We start from the raw sequence: 26,062 nt of genomic DNA, 5'->3' as shown, positions 1-26,062 counted from the left end.
CAGAACCGTGTGGATTTCTCTCAGCGTCCCCAAGGGCCGGGGGCCAGGGCAGGGCAGAGCTAGAGAGAGAGGAGAGAGAGCTGGGATGGGGTGAGAGGAGCTGTGTGTGCGCATCTGCGCATGTTGGGTGGGGGTCGAGCCTGTGGGAGAGGGGTCCTGTGTGTCTGTCTGTCTGCGGGCACATCTGTCTGCATCTCTGTGGTTGGGGGGCAGGTGTGAGGAGCAGTGTGTGCCCTCCCACCCCACTCCTTCCTTTTGGCGAGACAAGCCTCTCACTGCTCTGTCTCTCTCTCTTTTTGCTCCATTTCTCTATCCTGACACCTCTCCGTGGCAGCACCAAGGTATGGTCGTCTCTTTCCGCATCCCCCATGCTCCCCACGAGGTCCCGGAGTCGGGTCGACCAACCTCGCCTCAGTCCGCAGGGCAGAGTGACCTTGTGGTTAGGGGGCAGTTCCACATGGGCGCGGCTGATGGGGACACAGCCATCCCCAGTAATCCCAGAGGTGCCACCCCCTGCAAACATGCTCCTGACCCTACAGTGACTGGAGGTCCAGGGCCCCGAGGAACCGAAACCAATGGACGTGTTCAAAAAGGGGAAATGGGGAGGGTTGCGAGGCCCAGTCCCACCTGCAGTCCCCAGGCAGCGTGTTGTGGAAGCCCGCGTGGGAGAGCTCAGAGTCCTGTCACACCCACGGAGCCCCTGCCCTGGCTCTGTCCCTGGGGCCTGGGACCTGGGACCCCCCTGGAAGGGACCAGGGACCCTCCCCCAAAGAAGACTCACCACCCGGTGCAGCAGGACCCTGGACAGACCCAGCAGTGCGGGGTGGACAGCGCTGCGATGGGAAGCCCAGCAGGGAGAGGTGGGAAGAAGGTTCAAGGAGGGCTTGGAGAGGAGATGGTGAGGGCTCAAGGCAGGGGCAGGAGGAGGGGCGAAGATTTAGGCAGGGCCCAAGTCACAAAAGGGCCTTTGTTAGCCAGAGATGGGCTGTATCCAAGGGCGCCAGGGAGTCACGGAAGGTTTGGGAGAGGGTGGCCAGCTCTGTGAGTGCCGGGGGAGATGGCAGGCACGGGGAGCAGGGCGGGGCCCAGGCAGGAACCAGGGGAGGCAGCGGGCATGGATTCATTCTAGAAGAGCAGTGGGGGCCCTGAGGGTCAGGGACACAAACTGTGAGGATGCCCAGTCGCCCGGGTCTGCGCCTGAGACGCAGTTCCCATCTGGCATCCCATGGTTGTTGGGGCGAGGGCTGGAGCGCCATCTGGGGTGCACTCACTGCTGCCGGGGCTGCTCGGCTGCTCCCAGCCAGGGGAGGGGGCCTGCCATACTCCAGCCTGACCCCGTGTTCATGCCCCGTGCTCTCCTGCTCCGTTCCCCTCTTTTCCTCCTCTCCAAGGCTTCACTCCTCGCCCCCTTGCTGCTCCGCTGCTGCTCTGAGCTACCAAGGGTGAGCTTCCTCAGAGCCAATGTTGAGCTGGAAGAATCTCCAGTGGGCCCCATTTCGCAGAGGAGAAAAGGGAGACTCAGAAAGGAGAAGCAGCTTCCCTGGGGTCCCAGCCTGAGGGTGGACTAGAGACAGACCGCCTCCTTTGTTACTAGGCCAAACACCTTCCCACACCCGTGGGCAGGGCTGGCTGAGCCAGGACCCCTCCTGACAGGGACATGGAGGGAGGGACAGGGCGTGAGCCTGCAGCCAGCCCCTCGCCCAGCCGTCCTCCCCACCACAGGCCACACAGCTGGACCCTGGGCCTGGCAGCTGCCCTCCCACTCACCTCCCCCCTGCCCCTCTGGTATTGCAGAAGCCGTACGCCTGTCAGATCCCCGGCTGCTCCAAGCGCTACACCGACCCCAGCTCCCTCCGCAAGCACGTGAAGGCCCATTCGGCCAAAGAGCAGCAGGTGCGTAAGAAGGTAAGATGGCCTGTGTCCCAGGGTCACCTCTTAGACACCCCCTGCCCCGGCCTCCCAGCCCCACATCCAACATCAAGCCAGACACCTGCACTCTTTGCATGCATTCTCCCTTCTGCACCCCGAGGAAGCTGCTGTCCATCGTCTGACCCCCCACCTGTCCCCTAGTGCACTTCCTCACCCGCAGCCTGCCAGGCAGGCCCCCCACTCCTCTCTCGTCCATGTGCCCGCTTGCTGTGCTCACTGACTGAATGTTTGATGCCGGGCACTGTGTCGGCCTCGAAGAAGCAGAAATGGGAAACCTTCCACGGGGACCTGGCTGCTGAGACGGGCACGAAGCGCTCACTCGGTGTGATGCAGAGACGGGCCTTGGCCCGTCGGGTGGGAACAGCAGGGCTGTTCAGGAGGGACACAGGAGCAGGAGAGCACAGCGGTGTGTGCTCGGCCGGGTCTGCCCGGCTCGCCCCCTGCCCTGCGGCCGTGGGCACGTTTCTCGACACCTTTGTTCTTCCCGTCCCTCAGCTGTCCGGGGCAGGGTGGGGGGACAATCAAATACTTGCTTTAAAGGGATGTCTCGAAGATTCAATGAGTAAATCCGTGTTAAGGGTATAGAACAACACTTGGCCCAAAGGAAAAAGTCAGAGCAGAAGGTGGTGTGTTTGTCCTTAAGTCTCAAAGAAGGAGAAAGTGTGGGGCAGGTGAAGACCGAGTGTGTGTCCCAGAGAGTGACTGAAGCTTGAAACGCCGTGTGTGAGGACCAGGGGGCAAGGAGGAGGGGCGGGTGGACGAGGTGGACGCCAGAGGCCTGACGCCCTGCCGAGGAGTTTGGGCTGTCCTGAGGATAGTGGGTGCCAGCGAGGGGTCTTAAGCAGAGAAGGGACATCACCTTGAAGGAAGGCTCTGGGGGCCACTTGGAGAACGGTCTGGGTGGTTGGAGGGGAATTCGAGGCAGGGAAGCCACTGCTGGGCAGCGGGAGAGGTGGTGGGGACCCCTCCCGCCCTGGAGCAGAGTGGGGGCGGGGAGGGAGCGATTAGGCCTAGCGACCCAGCGGGGTTCGGGAGTGGCAGGGGGGCAGGACGGATGGTGGCCCCCCTCACCAGGACAGAGAATTTAAGAAAGAAGCAGATTTGCAGGAGAAAGCTGGTTCTGTTTGGGACACAGAATATGTGAGCTGCTAAGGGACCCAGTGCAATGGGAGAGGTGACCTGGCTGGGTTTGACCCGCATCCCCGGAGGGCCACTGGGACCATGGGACTGGGCGTGCTTCAGTGCCAGGGAGGGCATGGGGGTGAAGAGAAACATCAGGCCGCAGTCCCGGGGGTGCTGGCATGACAGAAGAGGACAGAGGGGGAAGAGTCCATTGATTGGGCCAGCAAGATTTATGGAATACCTCCTGTCTTCCAAGCACTGTTTAAACAAGGGTGGATACATCTGTGAATAAAGCAGAGAAAGCCTAGGGGCTGGGGAAAGCAGACCACTTAGCCTCGGGGGATGCAAAGACCAGGTGCCAGAGCAAGCAGGCTTCTGGGGAAAGACAGTGGTGGGGAGACAGCCAGGTTTGAGATCGTGGTCTTCATCCTGCATGCAGCGGGGGACACAGGAAGCAGCAGAGCAGAGGGACATGGTCAAAGCAGATACCATGAGCTCGCCGGTAAAAAACACCACATCCCTGAGAACGGAGGGCCGAGCCTTAACCTCTGCCCTGTGTGTGCTGATTCACTGACTGTACCTTACTTGTCCTCTCTATAGCCCTGGAAGTAGCACTATTTTTCCCATTGTAGCGGTAGAATAACTGAGGCTCAGAGAGCTCGCCAGTCTGCCCAGAGGGGTGCAGCACTGAAGTGACAGAGCCGGGCCCCATCCCAGACCCAGCTGTCTTTAGGGCCCAAGCTCTCTCCACTGCCCTCAGGTTGAGGGGCCTGAGTGGGGACAGGGAAGGAATAGCCCAGGCTCCATGCCAGGGATGCTTCTGTCCCCAGCGGACCGGTGCCCGAGGACCAGAATCCTGCCCTGGTTTTCCCAGGCCCCATGCTTGGCTCACACTGAGCCCCAGGGACCTGGAGCCGCAGATCTGCAAACTTCCCAACAATAAGCATCCATTAAGAGCCATCGGGGATGATGTATCTTTCTGGGTAAAGCGACCCTTGTATTATGACAGCTCCTTGGCAGCCCTGCTGCGTTTCAGAGAGAATTAGAAATGCTTTTCTTCCTTAATTCTCCTCTCCTGCTGCTCCTAATCCGATCGACATTGCGGTCTGCAAGGCATGCCTTGGCCCTCTTTTGCCAGAAACTTAATTTACATGGAAAACAGCTGCTGGGTCAGGGAGCCGCAAGCCCATTGGGAGGATGGGCATGCCTGCCCCGAGCCTGGGTGCTGCCCTCCTGGCCTGAGAGGGTGGAAAAACCCTTGGGGCCGACCCTCAGCTGCTGTGTGACATGAGACAAGGCTCTGGCCTTCTATGGGTTGGTGCTGTCCCGTGTAAAACGAGGATTTTGACGAGCCCGCTTCAGGGCTCCAGGAGCCGGGCTGCAGGATTCCCCTGGGAGAAGGGGCCCTTCACATCTAGGTGCATGCCCCTCCCTCATCACCCGCTGTCCCTAGGGCCCCAGCCAGCCCCTCCCTGGCCCCATCTAGCCCCATTTGTAGCGGCGAAGACTTTCCGAGGTGCCAGGCTTAATCTGTCTTTAGGGGACAGCTGAGGTCTCCTGGCCGGAGATTTGCCAGCCTGGCCTTGTGCTGACCGAGCCCGCTGTCCTGGGACCGTGTGAGACTTGGCCAGTGGGCAGCGGCCGGCCCTCCCGCGGCACATTCAATAAGCTCGTTTGCACTTCTCATGGGTGAGGGCTTTTTGTTATCACAGGCAGCGGGGAGGAGAGCCAGAGAGGTTATTTGTCCAGTGTCACACAGGGAGCAAGAGGAGATGGAGTGGGATTTGAACCCAGGTCTTCTGTCCCTAGCCCTGCACCTATGTCTGCTGTACCTGTGCCAGGAAGAAAGAATGTAGGGGCTAGTGGAAGAAGGCGGGAAAGACTCTGCGTAGTTACTGTGTTTTCCTCCCACCGCATCCACCCACCTCTGCGGCAGTCACGAGAGCAGACCTCACAGACCTCCTGCTGCCTGTGGGAGGCCCCGGCTGCCCTGTGACCCCCACCCTAACGTCTGTGCCGAGGCCACGCCTCCCGCCGGCCGTGCAAGCCGGGGACTGAGTGCGGCAGGGCCTGGCAAGACCCCTCCCGAGAGACAGACGTAGGACTCCCCCCACCGACCGCCAGCAGACCTGGGCTCCCTGAGGACCCTCTGGCCACCTGCCAACCTCCTTTCTCTCCCTCTTTCCCATGGGCTCAGACCTGCCACGCGGTCTGATGGCTCTCAGCCTGCCCAGCTCTCGAACATGAGCGTTCCCCTCAAGACCCTGCACATTCGATCTCATCTTAGCATCTGCTTCTCCCACCTGAACTGAGGCCGCCTTCACAAGGCACACGATGGCCTGTTTTACAAAGGAGGGACCTGAGGCACCGTGAGGTGAAGGGCCTGCCCTAGGCCCACTGCCCGCCCCACGCTGTCCCCTGAAGCCACAGTTGCTGGAGGGCAAGTGGCCTCGTGCTGACAACACCTCTCTGTCCCTGTGCTTGCTCCCCAGCTGCACGCCGGCCCAGATCCCGAGGCCGACGTCCTGACTGAGTGTCTGGCCCTGCAGCAGCTCCAGGCGTCCACACAGCTGACCGACGGCGACGGGAAGGGTGGCCGAGCCCTGGGCCAGGAGCTGCTCCCAGGTAGGCAGGCCTGGAGGTCCCTTTTACCTCACCTGCCCCACCTGAAGACAGGGATGCTCTTCGGGCCACCAGGGCTCATGTCAGCCTCCTTCACACTCTTCTGTGGCTCCCCGTGGCCCATGGGCTAAAGTCCAGGCTCCTCTCTCAGCCTGGCCCCCGGGGCCTCTCAGGGCCTAGGCTGTCGTGGAGGCCTCCCGGCCCGCCCCGTTGGCACACTGGGTGCAGTTCCCTGGATGGCCTGTGCCCCCTCTGTCCTCCCAGCCTCTGTTCACACCTCGCCAGCCCCCTCCCTGTCTCTCTTCGCCACCGAGGCAGCTCCTTCACTTCCTTCAGGGCCTGCCTTGGGGTCAGGCCTGGGCCTCAGCTCGGCCCCATGGACTCTGCACCATCATTCCTCGCCTCAGAGGAGAAAACCTAGGCTCTGAGAGGGTGAGCAGCTTGGCCATAACCACCTTCAGTTCATGTGCCAAACTCTGGCCCAGAGGCACACCCCCCCAAACCCCTGAGCCCCTGAAGGCCCATCCAGCCAGACACTCTGAGCCTCTGGTCCGGCCAAGGCAGCCTGTACATCCTGGCCACTGCCACGAGCCACGGGGCCAGTCTCTGGCCCAGCAGTTTCTGGCTGCTCGGCTAGGAATCCAGCCTGGATCAGGGCACCGCGGCCTGTGGACTCCAGCTGACAAAGTCGCTCTCTCCCTCCTCCCCGCAAAGAAACCGCAGTATCGGAGCAGAAAGCTCTTCCCACCCTCTGGGATTTCTTGAATTACTCCAACCATTTTTTATTTTCCAATTTCTTATTCTTTCCTCTCAGCATTGAAGTGGCAGCAGATTTAAAACTGCCAAAGCATTTACCAAAACAGCCCTGGGAAGAGGAGGCATTTGCCCTTTCTCTGGGTGTGAGCACAGACAGGCCCACCAGGGTGAGCACCCCTGGGGGGAGGGTCCACACCCTTCTCCCTCCAGCCAGCGGCTGCTTCTCACGGGGTCAGAGTTGCTGAAATAGGAGGGCAAGAAGGTGCCTTACGGATGGCCCAGCCCCGGGATGAAGGCCTGCTATGTGGCACTCTGTGCTGAGCAGGATTCTGAGGCTTGGCAGGAACGAGGGCTGTGGCTGTTAGCAGTGGCCGCCCTACAGCAGAGGTCCCGCAGGCCTGGGCCGGAGGAAGACGGACCCAAGATCATCAAAAGTCCTTAGCAGATCCAGGTGGGAAGCTTCTTCCCCAAGCTGCCAGCCCAGGGAGTTGTCTCAGGAAGAGGGGCCGGGCCAGCAATGACCCCCTCTTGGGCACTCGGTTGGGCCAGTCACTTTGTAGACATCATCTTGGTCAGTCCCCCGGGAGCCCAGGCTGCAGGTGAGAAGCGGAGGCACTGAGGCAGTGCCACGGATGAGGCAGCACGGGCTGCGCACACGGGCCAGGCCCACTTGGACAGAGAGTGGGCGGTGTCTTCCTGCCGTGAGCTCCAGACCTCCTGTGATGACAAATGTGATCGTGGATGAGATCACTTACACAGACCCAGTGTGACTGATGCCTGTGTCATCGTCGTTGTTACAGTTGTGGCTCATGGTGAATGAGAAGAGTCACCGTTTCCTTACCCATCTCAGAGGAACACCACAACCTACACGGACGGGGTGTGTGCAGGACCTGCCGTAGGTGCTGCACAGGCGTGTGGCAACCCACACAGCCCTCCAGCAGTACAGGCTGCTACGCCCTCCCCTCCCGGACGAGGGCACTTGGTTTCTGAGAGGTCAGGCCACTCTTTGCAGAGGTTCCACAGCCATGAAAATGGCAGAGGTCTGATCAGGCCCAGGCCACCTGCTTGCTTGCTGTGCCCTTAATGAGATCCCTGCTGCTAAAGCTTTGCCAAACTGAGCACCTACTGTGTGCCAGGCCCCGTGCTGGTCCCTGACCTCGAGCAGCTTCTCGTACAGCGGGGAGGGAAGGACCAGCCCGCAAACCCAGGAGTCCTGGGTCCCCTAGGCTTCAGCCACCAGATCCTGCTGCGGACCACCAGGTGCACGCCCAAGGCGCAGCTGGGAACAGGTGTTAGGGCCAGAGGTGAAATGCTCATGGCTGATGATGGATGATGCTGATTTGCAGCCCGAGGTGGGATGTTTTGGGGAGAGGCTGGCAGGCCCCATGGCGTCCCCACTCTCGCTGCCCCTCCCGATGCAGTGATTCCCTTGTTTCCACCCACTGTCCATTTACACGTACAAGCCCCGTTCACACACTCAGACGCCCACCACGTGTCCATCCTCAGGGGACAGGATAGACGGAGACCTGGACCAGCACAGCAGAGGTTGGGGAGAGCAGGGGTAGATTCGAGCAGTGTTCGGGTGGAAGAGTCCTGAACAGAGGGGCGGGGGCGAGGCAGGAGCTCGAGGCAGGGTGACATTGAGCTTTCAGCATCCCACTCTAGGAAGCTCTCGTGCGCTTGTGTCCCATCAGAAAGGACCTTCTGTCTGCACTCGGCAGCTTCCCTGGCAGGCCCCCTCCAGCCGACCCACAGCAGTGGGGATGTGAGAGGCATGTGGTCAGCGTGTCTGAGCGAGGGGTGGCAGGATTTATCAGGACTCTGGGCCTCCTGAGGCCCCCATATTGGTTCAAAGTGGCAGGTGAGGTGGTGCTAGCGAGGGTGGAGAGTGGAGCAGGCGGGGAGCAGTGTCCAGCCAACTACGGCCACTGAAATCCCCTCCAGGGTTTTCCTGACTGTGCTGGGGCAGGGCGTGTGGCCAAGGGAGCAGTGGATGGGGTGGGTGGGCAGGTGGCGCTGTCAGGTGAGCAGAGGTCCCTCAGCCAGGCAGGGGTGAGGACTGGGGCCAAGAGGCAGAGGGCCTTCCAGAACCCACTCGGAGCCCTGGGGTCTCCGAGCCAGCCCACATGAAGCCTGAACCAGAGGCCTCTGGCCAGACATCCAGGCCATAACCTGGACTGGAGCCCCAGGCCATTGCCTAGACCAGCTTTCAATGGACTTCCTTTTGGTATTACTTGGTAGACCTGATTAGCTGCCCACTCTGTAGCTTTCAACGAATGTTAAAGTTCTTAAGACTTAGTTTCTTCATCTTAAAATGGGATCGTATTATCTCCCCCTATTGACAGCTGTTGAGATGGTTAAACATAGTGTGGAAGAGTGTGAAAAAATAGCTCACACATAGTATATTCTTAATCGACAGTAACTGTTACTAATTACACACATCCACTGTGAGTGTAGAATGCCAGCTAGTGTAGCCCATCCCTAGGATGTCTGCTGCTCCTGCTCCAGGCCTGGGCTTGTACACTGTTTGGTCTCAGAGGCACAGTATTTCATTTTTGTTTTGTTTTTGAACAGTTTCATTGGAAAGGCCTTAAAGGGCACAGTCTCCACTTGGCCACTGTCCCCACTGCTCCCTACTGTCACCTCCACAGTTTCACTTCTGTTGCTCCCTGCCATGCCACCCCTGCCGCAGCCCTGCTCGGCCCCTTGCAGTAGCTCCCTGCACTGCAGGCCCGGGCTTTCGGGTCTGGCACAGGATGGGTGGGCCTCGGAGCCCGGAACACCTGAGGGGGTAAAAGTTCATCCTTTACCCCACGCATGAAGGAGTGTGACGTGTTCTTGGGAGGTCCTCAGGAGGTGATGACAAGCCTTGCATATGGCTCCATTATGACCAGAATGATGTTGGACACGGAACAGCTGGCCCAGAGTGAGCTCTGACCTGTTGGAGTGGACACATCAGTGCAGCCTAGGGCCTGATCCCCGGGTCCAGAGAATGCTCCCAGGACATCGACCTGATGTGCTGATTTCTGCAAAAATGATGCCAATTTCTATTAAAAGTCAAATAAAGATGGCCAGGTTAAAAAGAGAGTGCACAATTAGCACCATTTTTTTTTTCAGATAAAATAGGGGCATCAAAAATGTGCAGCCATCTCTCTGTCCCTCCCAGGCTCCAGACCCAGGGGGGACATTCTCCTTTGTAGTTGGGGTCCCCCAGTGAGTCACTGTCCTCAGTAACTGCACTCAGACCCTCAGCTGGGCTGCTGGTGCGACATCTGATGACCAGTGCCCATTTGATTCATTAACCCACTTACTCTCCCCATGAAGGTGAGACTGTTGGGGTCAAAGGTGAGAAGAAGTGGTATCAGCCTGCGGGGGTTCTAGAATCTGAGGTGAGAGCACAGCTGACCGCTGTCCTCAGCTGGGATGCTCCTACGATGTATGGCCCCCTGTGACATCCTTTCTCAGAGGTCTCCCAGGCCAGCCTGCCGTTAGCGAGCTCGGTCAGGCTCTCTGCTCGCCCATCTCCAGGATAACAGGTCATTCATTCTTCCCAAAGGCAGCCCATCGCCCTGTGGCAGCTTGGCCTGTCAGAGGATACAGTCGAGCCCTGAGCCACATCTGCTTCTCTCCAGTCCGGGATCCCTGTCTGCTTCTGGGGCTATGCAGACACACAGAGCCAGCCTCTTCTTTCTCAGAACAGCCCCAGAGACCTGAGGCGGCCTTTTCCATATAGTCCCCTCATCCCAATCAAGACACACACCCACAGGGCTTCACCGCCCTGTGCCTCTGATGGCCCCTCACCTGGCATCTGCGGTCAGGGTGGACTTCAGCTCTGCACGCGGCCCTTTGGCCAAGGCACAGGGCAAAGAGTAGAGCCATTGTCTCCCTGTTTGGTCCCCTAACCTTCTATGAACACAACATTGCTGATTCCCTGTCTTGTCTTTCTCATAGGCAGGCGCATAGCTCCCAGGCCGTGCACAGCCATGTCTAGAGAGTGGCTGAAGCCCAGCAATATTTGTTTGCTTCCCTGCAGGTGTGTATCCTGGCTCCGTCACCCCCCATAATGGGCTGGCATCAGGCATTCTGCCCCCCGTGCACGATGTCCCTTCCAGGCACCACCCACTGGATGCCACCACAGGTCCCCACCATCTGTCCCCTCTGCCCACGGCTGAGAGCACCAGGGATGGGTACGTACAGCAAGCCAGCCCTCGTGCAGGGCACTAAGCGGGGACCTGCATGGGAGGCAGAGGAGGGCGGGCGGCCCTCACACTAAATGGTTGTTACTGATCATGAAAATAGCCAGCGTTTAGGCAGCACTTAACCAGGTACCACGTCTGTACCAGATTCTTTCTGTGCACAGTTTCACCGGGGCCTCGCAGTAACGCTACCTGGTAGGTGGCATTGGCCCCTGGGCCTTGGGCTTCTTGACACCTCACCTCAAGCACCCTCTCCTCTCCTGGGGGTGGCCCTGGGAACTCTGTGTCCTCACCCAACCCCTGCATTTCGGGCTACCACACCCAGGCCCCCTCGGGAGCCACACTCTGGCTTCTCCTTGGCTCATGCTGTGCATTTGGTGAGCAGACTACCCACCACTCACTCCAGAGATGCCCACCTGGGCCTCACCCCTGCTCTGCCACTGCAGCTGTGCCCCATTGCCAGGCCTTCGGGGCTGTCCAGGAGCCCTTACTGCGGGATCCCTGCAGGGAGCGGTGGCCTCTTCCTGCATTCAATGTGGTTCCCATTGTGGTCACTTAATTGGCTGGAAATGGTGAATGTGCTAATTGCCAGCCACTCATGCTGCCAAAATTGGTTTCCTTGTCCTGCCTCCTGCCCTCCCTGCCACCTCCACTTAACCACCAGCAGGAGTCGATCAGATTTGCCCCCGAGGCCTAGCTCCAGAGCCGTCCTCCCCAGAGAAGCCTTGGCCTGCCTCTGCCTGGGGCCCACCTGGCTTTCTCACCAAACTTGTCACCCAGTGCCCCTAATTCTGCTCCTCCTTTATTCAAAGTCCAGCTAAGCCCCTGGTGTGGGCAGGCCTGTGCCACACACGGCCCCGGCCCTGGGGAAGCTCCCTGTGAGGAGGGGAGAGGGACAGATCCACAGGGTTGACGACACACACGTGCCCTGAGGGGAGGAAGCGGAAGAAAGTGGGAGCCCAGAGGAGAACCCGGTGCAGTGGGGGAGGGCGGCAGGAGAAGCTTCCTGGAGGGGGCGCTAAGCTGGACTTCCACGGTTAAGTAGGAGTTGGCTGAGTGGAGAGGTTGGGCAGAAGGAGGAAACAAGAGTGAAGGTGGGCAAGGTGAGAGCCTGGTGTATTCTGGGAAACTGGAATCTTCACGTGCAGTGACACGCTCCAGAGAGAGGTCACCGGGGCCAGACCAGGAGGCCTGTGACAGAACTCTCTCTGAGCCGTCACGTGGTCAGGCTTGGGGATGTGAATTTGAAGCCTTGGGGAGGGCCGAGATCACCAGGGGCAGCATTGAACGGAGGGTGGGTGCCAGCCTGAGCCAGGGCTGGTGGGCGGCAGGAAGAACCCCCAGAAGGCACGAGTGACCTGGAACAAGAAGGACTCAGGGAAACTCTGGCTGGTGGAGAGGGGAGGGGCCATCGGGGGGAGCCCTGGCGGCTGTGGTGGGGAGGTCGTGGAGAGCCACAAAGAGGCAGCTTGACGGGGTGCAAGGGGAACCCAGAAAACCAAGCCTGAGGTCCCCCTTCGTAAAGTGAGCATTACAGTCCCCTCCTGGAGGAAGGCAGTGAGACCCTGCTCATGCTCTGCTCTCCATGTGTCACCTGGAACAGCTTCCATGGACACCAGCCCCCCACCCACCGGCTCAGGCCACCTGCTCACCCACCAGCCAGCCCCAAACATCTCCAACCAAAGAAAAATAAACCACCGAAGCCTTGCCCCACTCGGGCCTGTGCACTCTGCTCTGCCTCATTCATCACCTGTCTGCCGCCTGCGTAAGTGCCCGTCAAGAATTCCTGCAACGAGAGGCAGAGTGATGACAAGATCGAGACGGACCCCCGGCTCGCCTGCCCACCCGTGCCTGCAGGAGCCGGGCTCAAGTCATCCCAACCACCAGGCGCCCAGGCTCCTCTGAGCTGCGGGACAGAGGGGCCCTCACGCCTGACACCGGGCCCAGCCTGAATGGATTTCTTTTTTCAGCCCCTGAGAAGAGGTGGGGGAAAGGCCCTCAGCCTCCCCTTCCAGCCAAAGTCAACAGGGAAGGCCACTCGCGGCTCCCCAGTGGTTTGCTGGGGCGTTTAAATAGCTTGACAGAGTTATCTGATTCACTCAAAACTATGCTAAGAGGGCCTGACTTCATGACCAAATTTATTTATTCTGGCTCAGCGAAGATACCGCATAGGGTGGTATTTTACCCCAGCCTTGTGCGAGGTATGAAGCCCTAAGTCTGCCAGGCCAGTGAGGTTTTATATTCATTTTTATAGGTTCCAATTGGAGCAAAAATATTTGATTTAGGAGTCATTTGCATGACTCAGAAGAGGCGCTCCAGATGAGCTTTCTTCCCTCTGACGGGTTCAGGTAGAGCAGCGTAAGCCCAGCCTTCATGCCTGCTGTGGAGAGAGAGGGCTGTGTTCTGCTTAATTTCACTGGCTATGAAGGTGGCAAATGTGAGTTTATGGCAGGTTTGAGGAAGGAAAAACAAACTTTGGAAATGCATGTTTTTTCCCCTTCAGATCGGGTTCTCCTTAATTCTGCAGTGCTGTTACTCTCTGGGTGTTGTAGCTGAACAATTCAGAAACCAGTTTGTTCATATGTATCTGCTGTCTGCTGGGGGCCAGGCCAGAGCTGAAGTGTGGTGGGTGCCAGGCTGGGACGGTCATAATGCAGGTGGGCACCACCCAGCAGGTCCAAAGGATGATCTGTCTACCCTCCTGGCCACCGCTTGTGCGCAGCCCGCCACCATTTACAGAGTGAGGCAGAAGTGTGCCTACAGGCAGGCCGTGAGTCGGGCCTAAAAATATTAAGGTTGTCAGTAATAATGATTCATTCACGGCGCCTTGATGAGGATCCGGTTGGTTGACTCCAGGAGGCTGAAGTGTGCCTACAGGGTGTTAGACGCTGGGCTAGGGAGCCGGGCCGTGCCCCCAGCTGCCTTCAGAGCACACGCGGCGGTGGGGTCCCAGAGGAGTGGACAGTGGTGGACGGTGACCTCGCAGTGGAGGGGCAGAGTCGGCAGGGTGTTTAGGCTGCAGGGAACAGCGAGGGACCCGCCAGAGCCACAGGCGTGGAGCCCACCGAACTCCCCCCAAACCCCCACTCCCCATTTCAAGATAGTCCTGCTTCCTCGGAGAGGCGCTGAGCTGCCCCGTGGACACCTCGTGTCTGGAGGGTGGGCCAGGGAGCACGCCTTGCCTGCAAAGGTCACCTGGAGCTGTGCCGTTGAATGTGCAGTGTACTTTAATTGATGACCCAACAAATCCACAAGTGCAAACAAGAAAATGCAGACTGAGCTCTTGCTCTCTCTCTCCTGCAATGCACGTAAATGCTGCATAGACTGGGAGCCCTCGGCCTGCTCCCGAGAGCCCCCAAGTCCGAGGGGCTCATTTTGGCCCCTGTGAATAGGCTGGTCTACAGGGATATGCAGTCCGGGTAGGTGGCCCACCCGGTGGCAGGCGATGAAGGCCCCATCACAGGAGGAGTCAAGTGGAAGAGAGATGGTCAGGACAGAGACAGAGGCCACTGAAGGTGCGCTGGGCAGGGCACTGAAGGCCACCTCGGACGTCAGATCTACCTGCCAGTTTTCCTTCCCTTCATCTTGATGATGATGATTCACAGAGTGGCTAAGAACCCACTGACCTTATTCCAGTCCCTAGTCTATAGCGCTTCATTTATTTTACCCTCCCCATAACTGCGTGTCAGTGCTGTGTGGCCGGACTAACTGAGGCAACCTCTCTGAACTTGGTTTTCTGACGTGTGAGGACACAAGAACCTCTCTCACAGGCGCAGGCGGAGGCGCCCTGAATGGTGGCTGCCCGTGCGCTGATCTCCGGCAGAGGAGCTGCCCCCGGGCTCACCCTCCGGGTGGCCAGAGCGGCAAGCCCAGTCAGTGTCTGACCCGCAGGGGAGGCTGGTAGTCAGCCCTGGGGAGTGAGAGCTGCCGTGTGTCAGGGAGAGAACACGGCAGGGAAACCAAGGCTCAGAGACATTTAGCATCTTACCCAAAGGCATGTGGCCGGTGAGAACAAACGGGGTTTTAAATGCAGTTCCGTCAGCCCCGGAGGTCGCGCTTATCACCAGCGTTCCTTGCTGTCAGTCCTAAATACCGGGTAGAAGTTTTTCTTCACTGATTCCTTCAGGGCTCTAATGCTTACAACATTTTTAAAATTTAATTCCAGTTTAAACATAGACGTTAAGTCTTCCTCTTCCAACTTCAGTGTTGCAAGTTAGAGTAGGCCAGCCAGTGAGCCCCTCGTTGCTGGAGGGAAGCAAGCAGCTGTAGCCATGCCGCTGGCCCTCACCTCTCCCAGAGCCCATCCTGCTCACAGCTGTCCCTGTTCTCCAGGTTGGGACCCGGCCTCCTCTCGCCCATGGTCAGCCCACTGAAGGGCCTTGGGCCACCACCGTTGCCACCGTCCTCCCAGAACCATTCTCCAGGGGACCAGTCCTTTCCCACGCTCCCCAGCAAGCCACCGTACCCGCCCTTCCAGAGTCCTCCACCCCCACCTCTGCCCAGCCCGCAAGGTAAGCTCTGCCTGGGGGGCTCCCCTGTACACACGCCAGTGCCTGCTGGGGTGCCCAGGGGGCACGGGACAGTGCCCTGGGGAAGCAAGTAGGAAACGCAGTGACAGCAGCACGGAGGGCCACTGGGAGAAGCCGGCGTCAGGGAACCCAGCACGCCTAGTCAGGGCACTTTATGGAGGAAATTCTTCCTGAGGGGGAAAAAGAGTTCGTTCCATCCATAAAGCACTGGAGGCTCTCGCAGGAGGGAGCAGCATCGGCCGTGGCGGGAGCAGCCTGCTGCCTGGAGAAAAAGTGGTCGGGGGTCTCAGAGGCGGAGGGGGTTAAAGGCCAATTGTCCCTTTCCCCAGAGCACTGTCATCGCCACAAATGACTCGAGACAGGTGCAGCCACATGAGGCCATGCCACCCACTCCCTCTGGTGCAAGGCAGGGGTGGGAGAGGGGCGCAGGCCCCCAAACCTTTGCACCCTGGGGCCTCTTCGTCACACCCACCATGCCTGGATGGGACAGTGGGGGCCCCCGGCACCTCCCCTTTGTGAACGCGGCCCTGCCGCCTCCCTCCGCAGGGTACCAGGGCAGCTTCCACTCCATCCAGAATTGCTTCCCCTACGGCGACTGCTGCCGGGTGGCCGAGCCAGCAGCCGGTGGGGACGGACTGTCTGGGGAGGCCCACGGTTTCAACCCTCTGCGGCCCAATGGCTACCACAGCCTCAGTGCACCTTTACCTGCCACAGGTAAGCCCCACCTGCATGACTCCTTTCCCTGAACGCACACCAAGGCCCAACCCTGTGCTGAGTGCTTTACGCCCATTGTCCTGCAGCCAAGGGACAGCCCCAGGAGGCCGCAGAATGGGGACATGCGCCCTGCCTGTCCCTGCAGTCTCACACGGCTTGTGCGTCCTGGACCCTGGCAGGTGTCTGGGAGCTCACAGTCTAGGTGATGGGCCCTTTGATTGCACACTGCACACCTACTATGTGCAGGCACGGGCACAGACCTGAGGCTCAAAGCAGGGCCAGTGCTGGTCAGAGCAGGGCCCGGAGGGGTGGGGCGGTCCTGCCCTCAGTGCTCCAAGCCAAGCCCCACCCTAGATCAGCCCCAGGGCCTGGGGCCAGCTGGAAGCTACCAGGCCTGGGCAGGATGGGACCCCAGACAGAGGGGAGACTGAGGCCCCGTCCCAGAGGACCCTCGGGCAGTTCTGGGTGTGCGCAGCTGGGGGCGGAGGCACAGAGACATAGGGACAAGCACCGAGGCCACGGACGAGCACACGCAAAACGGTGGGTCCCTGCTTCCTGTTCACACGTGTGCCCCCGTGTCTGTGTATGTTCTTTTTTCCTGGTCTGAGGAGCATGGCAGTGTGCATGCGCGCGTGCGTGAGGCCGGCAGGGCGATCCAGGCAGCATGAGCCCCGTGAGTGTGTGAGGAGCTGGCAGGGCGCACGTGCTTTTGTCTGCACACGTGTGCTCATGTCATGCTTGTGCTGCTGTTCATGCCCCGCCCGTGTGCACACCCGTGTCCCCATCCTATGACATCTGTGTGCACATACATGTGTTCCTCACCCCATATAACCCCATTCGTGTGCACAGACTGTTCAAGGACAGGGTATGTCTGTGGTCACGTCACATACATGCGCCACAGGCAGGTGTGTACCCAGTCACAGGGCGGGCGTGTTCCACATTTGCACGCACCTGGATTGGTGTGTGATCAGGCACCGGCCACTGTCCCCAGCACTGCTAGCTCTCACCAAGCCGGCCCCCACCCAGTCCCCAGCCAGCCCAAGGTGGGATTGCTTGGTTTAGCGGCAAGGCCTGGAATAGGTGGTTCTGAGGGGTCAAGAGGGGTCCCTGCCCTCACACCGAGGTAGGGGTTCTTCTGGCCTCCTTCACCCTTGCTACCTGGTGGCAGCCCGGCATCCAGCACCCATTCAGGGCCCTGCTCTGCTACCCATATCTCCTCTGCCAAGCTGAGAACAGGCACGCCGGACTGAACAAGGTGGGGCCAAGGGGCCTCGGGAATACTTCAGCCTGGTCCCATTACATGGATGGGAAGACCGAGGCTCAACTGCCCGAGGCTACAGAAGTTCATGACCACAGTTCAGACACAGAGGCCTGGGCAAGGCGACCGCTCCAGGCCCCACCCAACTAGAGAGCCTCTGAGTAGTAACCTCCCCTGGAGACAGGGTGTCCAATGGAAGGGAGGTGCCGTGGAGCCAGACAGACCTGGGTTCAAAGCCCCCCTTTCCCACTGCACCTGGGCAAGTGTATTGCCCTCTCTGAGCCACCTCTTCAGCCCTACGACGGGGTCATGAATCCCATCTCCCAAGGTCGTTGTGAGGCTTAAGTGAGGTGTGGCTTCACCGAGCCCTTGGTCAGTGCCCAGGGAGTACCGGTCCCTCTTTTGGGTTTTCGGTGTCTGGTGGGGTAGCAGAACCTGAAAGGGTAGGTGGACTGGGGTCCTTCTGCCAGGAGGGGACCAGCCCCTGCAGGCAAGAGCTGTGATAACCCACCCCACACGCCCTGCCCCCACAATCTGCCCCGCAGCACAGTGCTGGGTGACGGACTCCCCAAGCCAGCCTGTGCCTACCTCCCCAGCTGCCCTGGGCCCACTGGGAATGCAAGGCTGGGGCGCCTTCTGCCCAGCCCCTCCCCTCCTTACCTGGAAGGGCAGAGGGCCCGGGGCAGGACTCACCGAGGGGACACTAGGCAGGGGGCTGGCGTCTGGGAGTTGGGAAAAGGTGACAAGCCACAACCCCTGAGTTCTCCAGCGGACCCTGTGCCCTACACAGGCTACGAGGCTCTGGCTGAGGCCCCGTGCCCCCCTGCGCTGCCGCCACAGCCCTCCGCAGACGTGGTGCCCAGCGGCCCCGAGGACTGCAGCTTCTTCCCCAACGGGGCCTTCGACCACTGCCTGAGTCACATCCCCTCCATCTACACGGACACCTGAAGGGAGGCCCGGCCCACGGCTGTCCGCCTCCCACCACGGATGCTGCCTTGCCCACCCACCGCGCGTGCCCCCACTACGTGCGCCCAGCCTGAGCAGCCAGATGGAGGCCCCCGCCCCGAGCTGACTGGGGGCCCTCGCTGGAGCCCGGCTGAGCCCCGATGAGGTGCCTGGCAGGATCCGTGAGCTGTGACGCGCCCTTGACTGTGTCTTCCTTTTCTCTCCCCCACGGTTTTAAAATCACAGACCTCATGTATATAAAGTGTACAGAATTTGTTTTCCATTCCCCTGCCAGTTTTATACTTTGGGTTTTACAAGAAAAGCATTAAAAACTGGAAATGAGACTTGGGCCTGGCTCTGTTTTATCGGTGGAGCCTTGAGGCCAATATCGGGAGGATGAGGAGGGGTGTGTAGCGGGCAGGGGCCAGCTAGGGCCTCGGGTTCTCCCCCCGCCCCGTGGGGATGGGTGCCCGAGTCACCCTGCCCTGCCACTAGTCAGGCCAGAGGGCCAAGGCGGGGACTGGGATTGGAACCCAGATCCGTCTGGCCCGGACCTTTGCTGTCTGCACTGACTTCCCAGTGGGTGGAAAATGCACTGCGTGGCTTTGGGTAAAGCAGGCAGGGAAGGCGAGGGGCAGAGGCAGGGCCCCTGCGGGCGGCCCAGGCTGCACACACAGCCCCACCCTCCCCCGGGTGGCCGGAGGGAGGGGGGAGAGGAGGCCAGTTCCAGGGCACCCGCCACCTGTCTCCCCGCCTTGTGCAGCACCGGGAACAGGCCCACCACCCAGGCCTGCGCAGGCACCCCAGACAGCATCCTGCACCTCACCGTGTCACCCTAAGGTCACCTGGTTAAAAGAAAATGCCTCGAGGAGACTTCCTGCCTCGTAACCGCCAAAGTGAAACAAGGCAGGGGAGAGCACATTGCTGAGCACCTACTGTGTGCTGGGCCCTTGCCTGTACTCCTGGCAGCCCCGCAGAAGGTCTTTCATTGCCTCTTGGCAGCACGTGCCCAGAGAGGTGAGCAACGTGAGATGGAAAGATCTTGTCAACCCCTCCTTCAGGGAGAGGGGCCCGAGGTTCAGAAAGGCCACCCAGCCGGGTGGCGACGGAACCTGACGACCTGTGCTGGTCCTGCCCTGTGGTCTCTGGCCGTGACCACACTCACTGTGCATGTGCAGCTCTGTGCCAGTCCTGGGTGTGCTGCCTGGGACTCGGCTCTCCGACGCCTGTCCCCTCCCCGCCAGGAGCTCGGTCCACTGTCTGTGTGTCCCACCCACTCGTGGGGCTGTGTCAGGGGCTCCCTTCCCTCCTGCTCCTGGCTGACTGCAGCCTGTGAGGAGTTCGGCATGGGAGGGCGGGGCCGGGGGCCGGTGCCCAGGCAGGCTGCACCCCCCGCTGAAGGTCAAGAGGCCCTCTCCGCAGGGCCCACTCTCGGGGAAGTCGGGGCACTGCACTGCCCCTGGTTTGCCTGACACCCTGTTCACATCAGGCACACAGTTCACTTCGTTTCACCCTCTTCAGTGGCCCCAGTGAGAGGGTCGTCCGTTTCCTGCGGGAGCCTGACAGTCACCCCATTTCACAGATGCAGAGAATGAGAGAGGGTGAGGTTAAGGCACAGCCGGTAAGTAGTGGAGCTAAGATTCAAACTCCGGCCTCCGGCTCCAGAGCTCACGCTCTCACCCTCTCACCCACAGCACCCCCTAGCCCTTGAAGCTCGGGGCATCCTGGCCCCCACCTCTCCCGGCCCCAGCCTCCCAGAGCCACCCTGTGCAAGCCCCCGGGCGGGGGACTGACCCAGTGTCACTCAGAACCTCCGGGTCTGGGCTGAGGACCGGGCCTCTGGCTCCTGCCCAGGGCCCCTTGCGCCCTCACCCCAGTCCCCCCTGGTTTGATGGAGCTGGTTAGGTCGTAACTAAATTCCTGCAACAGGGACACCCAGCATCAGTACCGAGTATGACTGTGAGCACGTCACCCGATCCAGAGAAGCAGGATTGAGCTGCTCGCTGAGGATACATCTCTGTTAATCATGAGAAGGCCTGAGCCGTGAGCAGAGCCCACAGGAGCCAGCAGTTGCGTCCCACTTAATGTCAGAGAGCAAAAGGAAGAAAAGGAAGAAACAGCAGAGGGGAACAGAGAAAGGAAAGACAGACGAGTGAGTTGCAGCCCTACCCTGGGGCCCAGCCGGGCACACCGCAGGGCTCACTCGGGGTGGCTTTCATGGTGACCCTGAGCCGTGAACGGGTTTGCGTCCCCGCCCCCGGGGTCTCCTCTGAGCCTCCTCTCCTCTTGGCATGTTCTGGGCCCTCCCGCCCTCACGCCCCAATGCCCACCAGGTCTGTCCCCTCGTCCACAGTGAGTTCATCAGTGGGCTGGCCCCTGGGGCAGGACCTGCGGACAGACTGGGCAGCCTGCCCCTCCCCAGCCAGTGCTTGCTTTGCCCACTGTTCAGAAAGCATCGCTGCCCCTCCCAAGCTCGGACCATGGCCAGCAACACTGCAGCGGGTCCACACCACGCCATGGGGCATGGTGACTGCTGCTCCTAACTGGCAGGAGGGGCCACTGTGCCCCCTCGCACAGAGGGGGCTGGGGGCCCAGTGGAGGGGTTGGTGCTTTTTGCCTGGGGAGCTCCTGGGAGTTGGCCAAGGCTGGGGAGGCGGGGGCTGCGGGACCTGTAGGGCAGAGGAGCTGAGTCTGCCAAGGGTCCCCCACGGGGACCCAGGTGCAGGGACAGTACTCAAGCCTACCAGGTGACCATGCTGCCCTGCAGCCCAGCCCGTGTGCAGTGCAGGCCGAGTGTGGCCCTTCTGCCTGTAACAGTGGGAAACTGTCACCCACCCACCCTCTTTGGACATTTTTCTGTGAGTTTCTGTGAGTGCCGACTCTGACTAATGTGTAGCTTACTGAGGAACAGCATGTTTGCAGAAGAATCCTAGGAACTAACTTTAAAAGACACAGACTTCCACCTGCAAGCATCCAGTTTGGAGCGATTTGCTAACCTTCATCCGTGGAGCCAGGATGAAGTGAAGCTGGATGACGTGACGCCAGGATGACTAAACCAGGACGATGCCCACCAGACCGTCACTTCTCTCACGGGAATGGACTGTGCTCATCTGCACAGGGAGAACTTTGCAGCCCCCTCCCCCTTGATCTCTTTGTTCCGTATCTGTTTCCCTCTCCCCCTATAAAGATCTCGGTCTCCACTGAGAGGTGGAGATGCACTTAGAGCTGCGAGTCCCCCATCTTCCCAGGGAGATGGGCTTTGAGAAATGAGTCCCCCATCTTCCCAGAGAGACAGGCTTTGAGAAATGAGACCCCCATCTTCCAGATGGCCATCATCTAATAAACCACTTTCCTTCCCATCAGCACGTGCTTTGGGGGGGGCGGAGCCTTCCCATCAGCACGTGCTTTGGGGGGCGGAGCCTTCCCATCAGCACGTGCTTTGGGGGGGCGGAGCCTTCCCATCAGCACGTGCTCTGGGGGGGCGGAGCCTTCCCATCAGCACGTGCTCTGGGGGCGGAGCCTTCCCATCAGCACGTGCTTTGGGGGGCGGGCCTTCCCCACAGCACGTGCTCTGGGGGCGGAGTTGGTTGGGGGCGGAGCCTTCCCATCAGCACGTGCTCTGGGGGCGGAGCCTTCCCATCAGCACGTGCTTTGGGGGGCGGAGCCTTCCCCATCAGCACGTGCTTTGGGGGGCGGAGCCTTCCCATCAGCACGTGCTTTGGGGGGGCGGAGCCTTCCCATCAGCTCGTGCTGTGGGGGCAGAGCGTGGGCTCTCGCAGCAGTGGGCAGCCGGACCGTTTTGTTCCTTCCCCACTGCCTGGTCTCTGTCTCCCCGCTTCTCCCTGCCTTTCTCTTCTGCTCCCTCTCGTTCCCCGCAGTTCTCGCTCTCTCCACCCTCCCTGTCCATCTCCCCATTTCTCGGCTGGTCTCGGCTGGTGCCCATTAGTCCCAATTCTCTCCTCCCTCCCTCTTCCCACCCTCCCAGTCCATTCCCTTTGTCTCTCTTTTTCCCCCATTTTCTTTCTCTCTTGCAAGGTCTGATCCAAGATGAGCACATCTTTCTTCTCTCTCCCCTTACTCCACTCTCTCTGCTTCCTCTGCTCAGTCTCCCTGATTCTCCCTAATTCTGCCGAGAGGCAGACAGTGCCTCACTCAAGACAACACAGAGTGTTGGTGGCAAGGGCCCCGGAGGGCGGGAAAGGGGGAACCACAGAGGAGTGCTGGTGGGAGGGGCCTCGGCGCAGGGCCACTCCTCCTCCACCCGAACTCCACCTGCGTGGGTCTCGGGGTGAATGGGTATGGAACCTCTGCTTCTGCCCTGCCTGGCCAGGCCCCAGGTCCCCTTGATGCAGGGCTTACCTGGAGCTGCCTCCCAGGGACTCCATCTGCCTCCCAATTCTCTTCCCCCTGGCCCTGTGTCCCCCCACCCCAACCCCAACCCAGACCACTGGGGCTGAGGGGACCCACAGGGGCCACCAGTCCCACCCCTTTCATGTCGCAGATGAGGACCCTTGGAGACTGGAGAGCCCAGCAAGGGACTAGTGGGGGTGGCACGGCAGGTTCCTATGTGAGGACACCCCCTCCCGCCCACTGCTGTGGAGGGCATGGGCTGGGGAGCACCCCCTAAAACGTACACCCCACGAAGGCAGGCCCTGACCTGTCTTCACTGCTGGCCAGCCAGCTGCTGGAACGTAGCAGGCACGCAATCCCTGCATGTTAAATACCTCAAGGCAGCCCGAGAGACGGGAGCAGGGAAGCGAGGACCTGTCTGCACCGAGCCTCACGCACAGCATTCCCACAAGTATTTGTGGGCTGTCACCCCACCCAACCCCTCCGCTTCCGGCCTGACAGTCTCCTGAAGAACTACCACGTGCCACACTTACAACTCCTGCAGACGTACGTGATGTTACAACGCCTGCAAGGTCCGTGTGATTACCCCATTTCACAGAGGAAAGAACTGAGGGTCAGAGGTGACTTGCCAGAAAGCACCGAGAGAGTCAGGGCAGAGCTGAAATTCCAGGGCTTGGGTGCCTGTCCCCGCCCCGAGGGTCTGCGTCACGTGGCCAGGACCAGTCCGCAGGAGTTCTGGCACACGCCCCTCTCCCCCGCTGTCCAGAGGGGACCATTACGCTTTTACAAGTCCCTGTTTATATACTCGCCTGGCCCGTCAGCCAGGGATTTATAGGTTTCTAAGTGATCGTGTCTCTGGGGGAAAATGCAAGTGGAACGTGAACCGGGAAGCAATTGCCAGCCCTGTCAGCCCCGCGGCTGCGGAGCCAAAGCTCTTTGGTTTGTTCCCAGGGGCCCAGTGGTGCAGCGGGGCCCTGCAGAAGGGCCGTCAAGGCAGAGGCCATTGAGGAACAGGCCTCCAGGTGGCCCTGAGCTGGGGTTCGCCACCAGGGAGGTTTGTTCTATCCGTGCGGAGGGTGGGGCTGCCTGAACCCCCGCAGGGTGGGAGAGTGCGAGGCTGGTGTCGACTGGGGTCCAGTGGGCAATTTCTGGGGCAGAGCAAAGAGCTGGAGTGGCCAGCCAGGCTTGGCTTAATTTGGGGCGGGGGCAGGCGGGGGGTGGAGAGGATAGAAACCCGCTACACCTGGAGTTGGAAATGCTGAAACTGGAGGGTGGGTCCATGATACTAGTCTCCGAGGGTCATTCTGCTCTTCTCTGCACTTTTGTGTATGTCTGAAGTTTTTCGGAAAAGAGCTGATGGGGTCCCAGAGTGGCCGGGCAACCTGGACGGGCACAGGAGGCTTGGCAAGTCCGGCCAGAGTCCACCTTTGCTGTGGCTGCCTTGCCACAGCAGCGGCTGTGTTGGTGGCCCTGTGGCCCCAAGTGCCCAGCACAGGGCCTGGCACACAACTGATCCTTAATAAATGCTGCTTTGTATGGGTTAATTTGCCAGTGACAAATAAGAATCTGTGCAGAACAAGGGCCAGGGCAGGAAGAGGTCTGCTGAGGGTGGGTGCAGGTGCTGGCGAGGTGCCTGGGAGCACAAGAGACTCGGGGGACCTGGACCTGAGCCCCGGAGCTCTGCAGGGTGCTCACGCAGGCTGGGACTAAAGCTCACATTTCTAAAAGGCAGAGTCTTCTAAAGCAGAGCAGACAACTTTGGGATGAAGTGAGCTCCCCGTCCCCGAGGGTGTGCAGCAAGATCGGGCAGGAAGCTGTGAAGCCGTCCTGGCACTGGTCAGGGCCAGACTGGACAGCCTCCACAGGCCTCAAAGGCCCAGCCGGCCTCCGGCAGAGAACGTCACATGCCCACACAGGCTGCAGTGGGGCAGCCACCCCTGAATCATCTTTGGGAAAAGACATAGAGCAGAGCACGTCCAGGTGATTAATTGCACATTTGCAGGGAAAGCAGGTGGCTGGGGCTTTACTGCCCAGATACTTCCTCAGAGGTTCCAGGCTGGCGGACCTCATGTTCAGGCAGCCCAGGACAGCAGGAAGGGGTGCCCAAGATGGGGTTCTCTGCTGTCCTCTGCTTCACGTTGCCCTGCATGGAGCCCCTGCATCAGGAAACCTAACCTGGTCCAGAGGATGCGGGGAAAGAACCTTGCGGACCCAGGGGATGCAGGCTGGAGCGCACGATCTTCTGTCTGCTTTGGAGCTTCAGAGGCAGCCAGGTCACCTGGGGGACAGCATCTCACCACTGTTGTCCCTTCACGAAGTGGGAAACTGAGACTCCAAGGTCAGATGGGCCCTGACAGGGCCACCATCTCTACTCCCTGAGTCAGGGGTGGGAGGGTGGTTATTTACAGGAGGGCGATTCAACCCCAGAGAAGGAGAGGCTGTGCCCAAGGCAGCACACCCATCCCTGACGGTGAGGCCAGAGCTCCTGCCCGGACTGGTCACCGGGCAGCGCCCTCGGGCACCGGCCAGCTGAGGGCAGCAGGGTCTGGAGCAGGAACAGGAGCCCGGGGGGCTCACAGTTACTTTCCCCTGTTAGACTCAGTTTAGCCATCTGCACGGCAAGCAGCTCGATTGAGAGCAGTCCCTCCTGTTGACTGCTCATCACAGTCACCTGGCTGCTTCCACAGGTTCACGCACAGACCCCATCTCTGAGCAGTGGGACACCCCTCTGAGGGCAGGTGGGCTCGCATGTGTAACGAGCTTCCCAGGAGGAACTGGTGCCCTGGGAAGGCTAGAAGTGCCAGCCCAGAGCTTACACGGTGGCTGCCACTCATCGTGGGCCAGGTGCCATTGGTGCTTTCCATGTGCGACCTGTCTCATCACCACCCTGCCCAGCTGGGAAGGTCCTGTTATGGATCCCCACTTCACAGATGAGAAAACTGACAGCAGACTGGCGCGGCGACTCGCCCATGGCCCCATGTGGCTGGGCCAGGTTTGGGACTCGTGTTTGCTGACTGCAAAGCCCTCGCCCTTGGCCGGCCTCTGAGCCCCAGCACTTGGCTGTCATGGGACTCCTGAGGTAAGGGGCACAAGCCAAGTCGAGATGCGATCCCAGGATTGAGTGTCAGCCCCAGTGTACAACCTGCCTCTCCCGCTGACTCGTGGAAGATTGTTTCACACTGGGGGCTGTTTCTTCATCTGCAGAAGGAACCGCACGCCGGCCCTCCTGGCTCCTGGGGCGTCAGGAGCTCTAAAGAGGCAGATCTGCTTTGCAAACCACCTGAGGCTATGCCCAGGTGAGCTGGTATTTTCACCAGAAGTTTGGCATCTAATCCCACCTAAGGTTTCCTCCCTGTCCATCAGGCCTCCACCACCAGGTGTCTCAACACTGAGGCCCAGGTGTTGCATCCTGAGGCCCAGAGAAGTGGGGTGGAGTCTCCTGCTAAAAAGCAAAGGTGGGGGTAGGTGGAGAGTGGGCCCAGGTAAAGTCTCTAAGTCCTGAGCAGGGCAGACTGCCAGGGGCTCAGGCTTCCCGGGCTGGACACAGTCCCTCCAGAGCAAGGCACTGTGTGATGTGCGGCTGTCTCCACGGAGCCTGGCTTGGCAAGCGGTTCCGCACCCCGGAGAGGCCAAGAATGTGT

General features: G+C 60.2%; 1 protein-coding gene across 3 annotated transcripts in view; it reads left to right on the top strand.

The window, feature by feature from the left end:
• GLIS1 (GLIS family zinc finger 1) overlaps positions 1–18,373 on the top strand; it is a 208,831-nt gene extending 190,458 nt beyond the window's left edge. For 2 of the 3 annotated variants that reach the window (XM_037161376.2, XM_037161391.2), the window contains 6 exons: positions 1,795–1,905; positions 5,544–5,676; positions 10,463–10,616; positions 14,958–15,136; positions 15,701–15,868; positions 17,917–18,373. In XM_037161376.2, coding sequence (XP_037017271.2) covers positions 1,795–1,905; positions 5,544–5,676; positions 10,463–10,616; positions 14,958–15,136; positions 15,701–15,868; positions 17,917–18,074 — 903 coding nt within the window. In that variant the 3' untranslated portion in view covers positions 18,075–18,373. The remainder of the gene's footprint in view (positions 1–1,794; positions 1,906–5,543; positions 5,677–10,462; positions 10,617–14,957; positions 15,137–15,700; positions 15,869–17,916) is intronic. The other variant, XM_037161383.2, reaches the window with a different exon arrangement.
• The last annotated feature ends 7,689 nt before the right edge of the window (positions 18,374–26,062 follow it).

This window comes from Artibeus jamaicensis, unplaced genomic scaffold, assembly GCF_021234435.1.
Source record: "Artibeus jamaicensis isolate MK-2021 breed Jamaican fruit bat unplaced genomic scaffold, CSHL_Jam_final scaffold_1019, whole genome shotgun sequence".
Classification (NCBI taxonomy): domain Eukaryota; kingdom Metazoa; phylum Chordata; class Mammalia; order Chiroptera; family Phyllostomidae; genus Artibeus; species Artibeus jamaicensis.
Note: the sequence above shows the minus strand (reverse complement) of the source record. Positions and strands in the feature narration are given on the sequence as shown.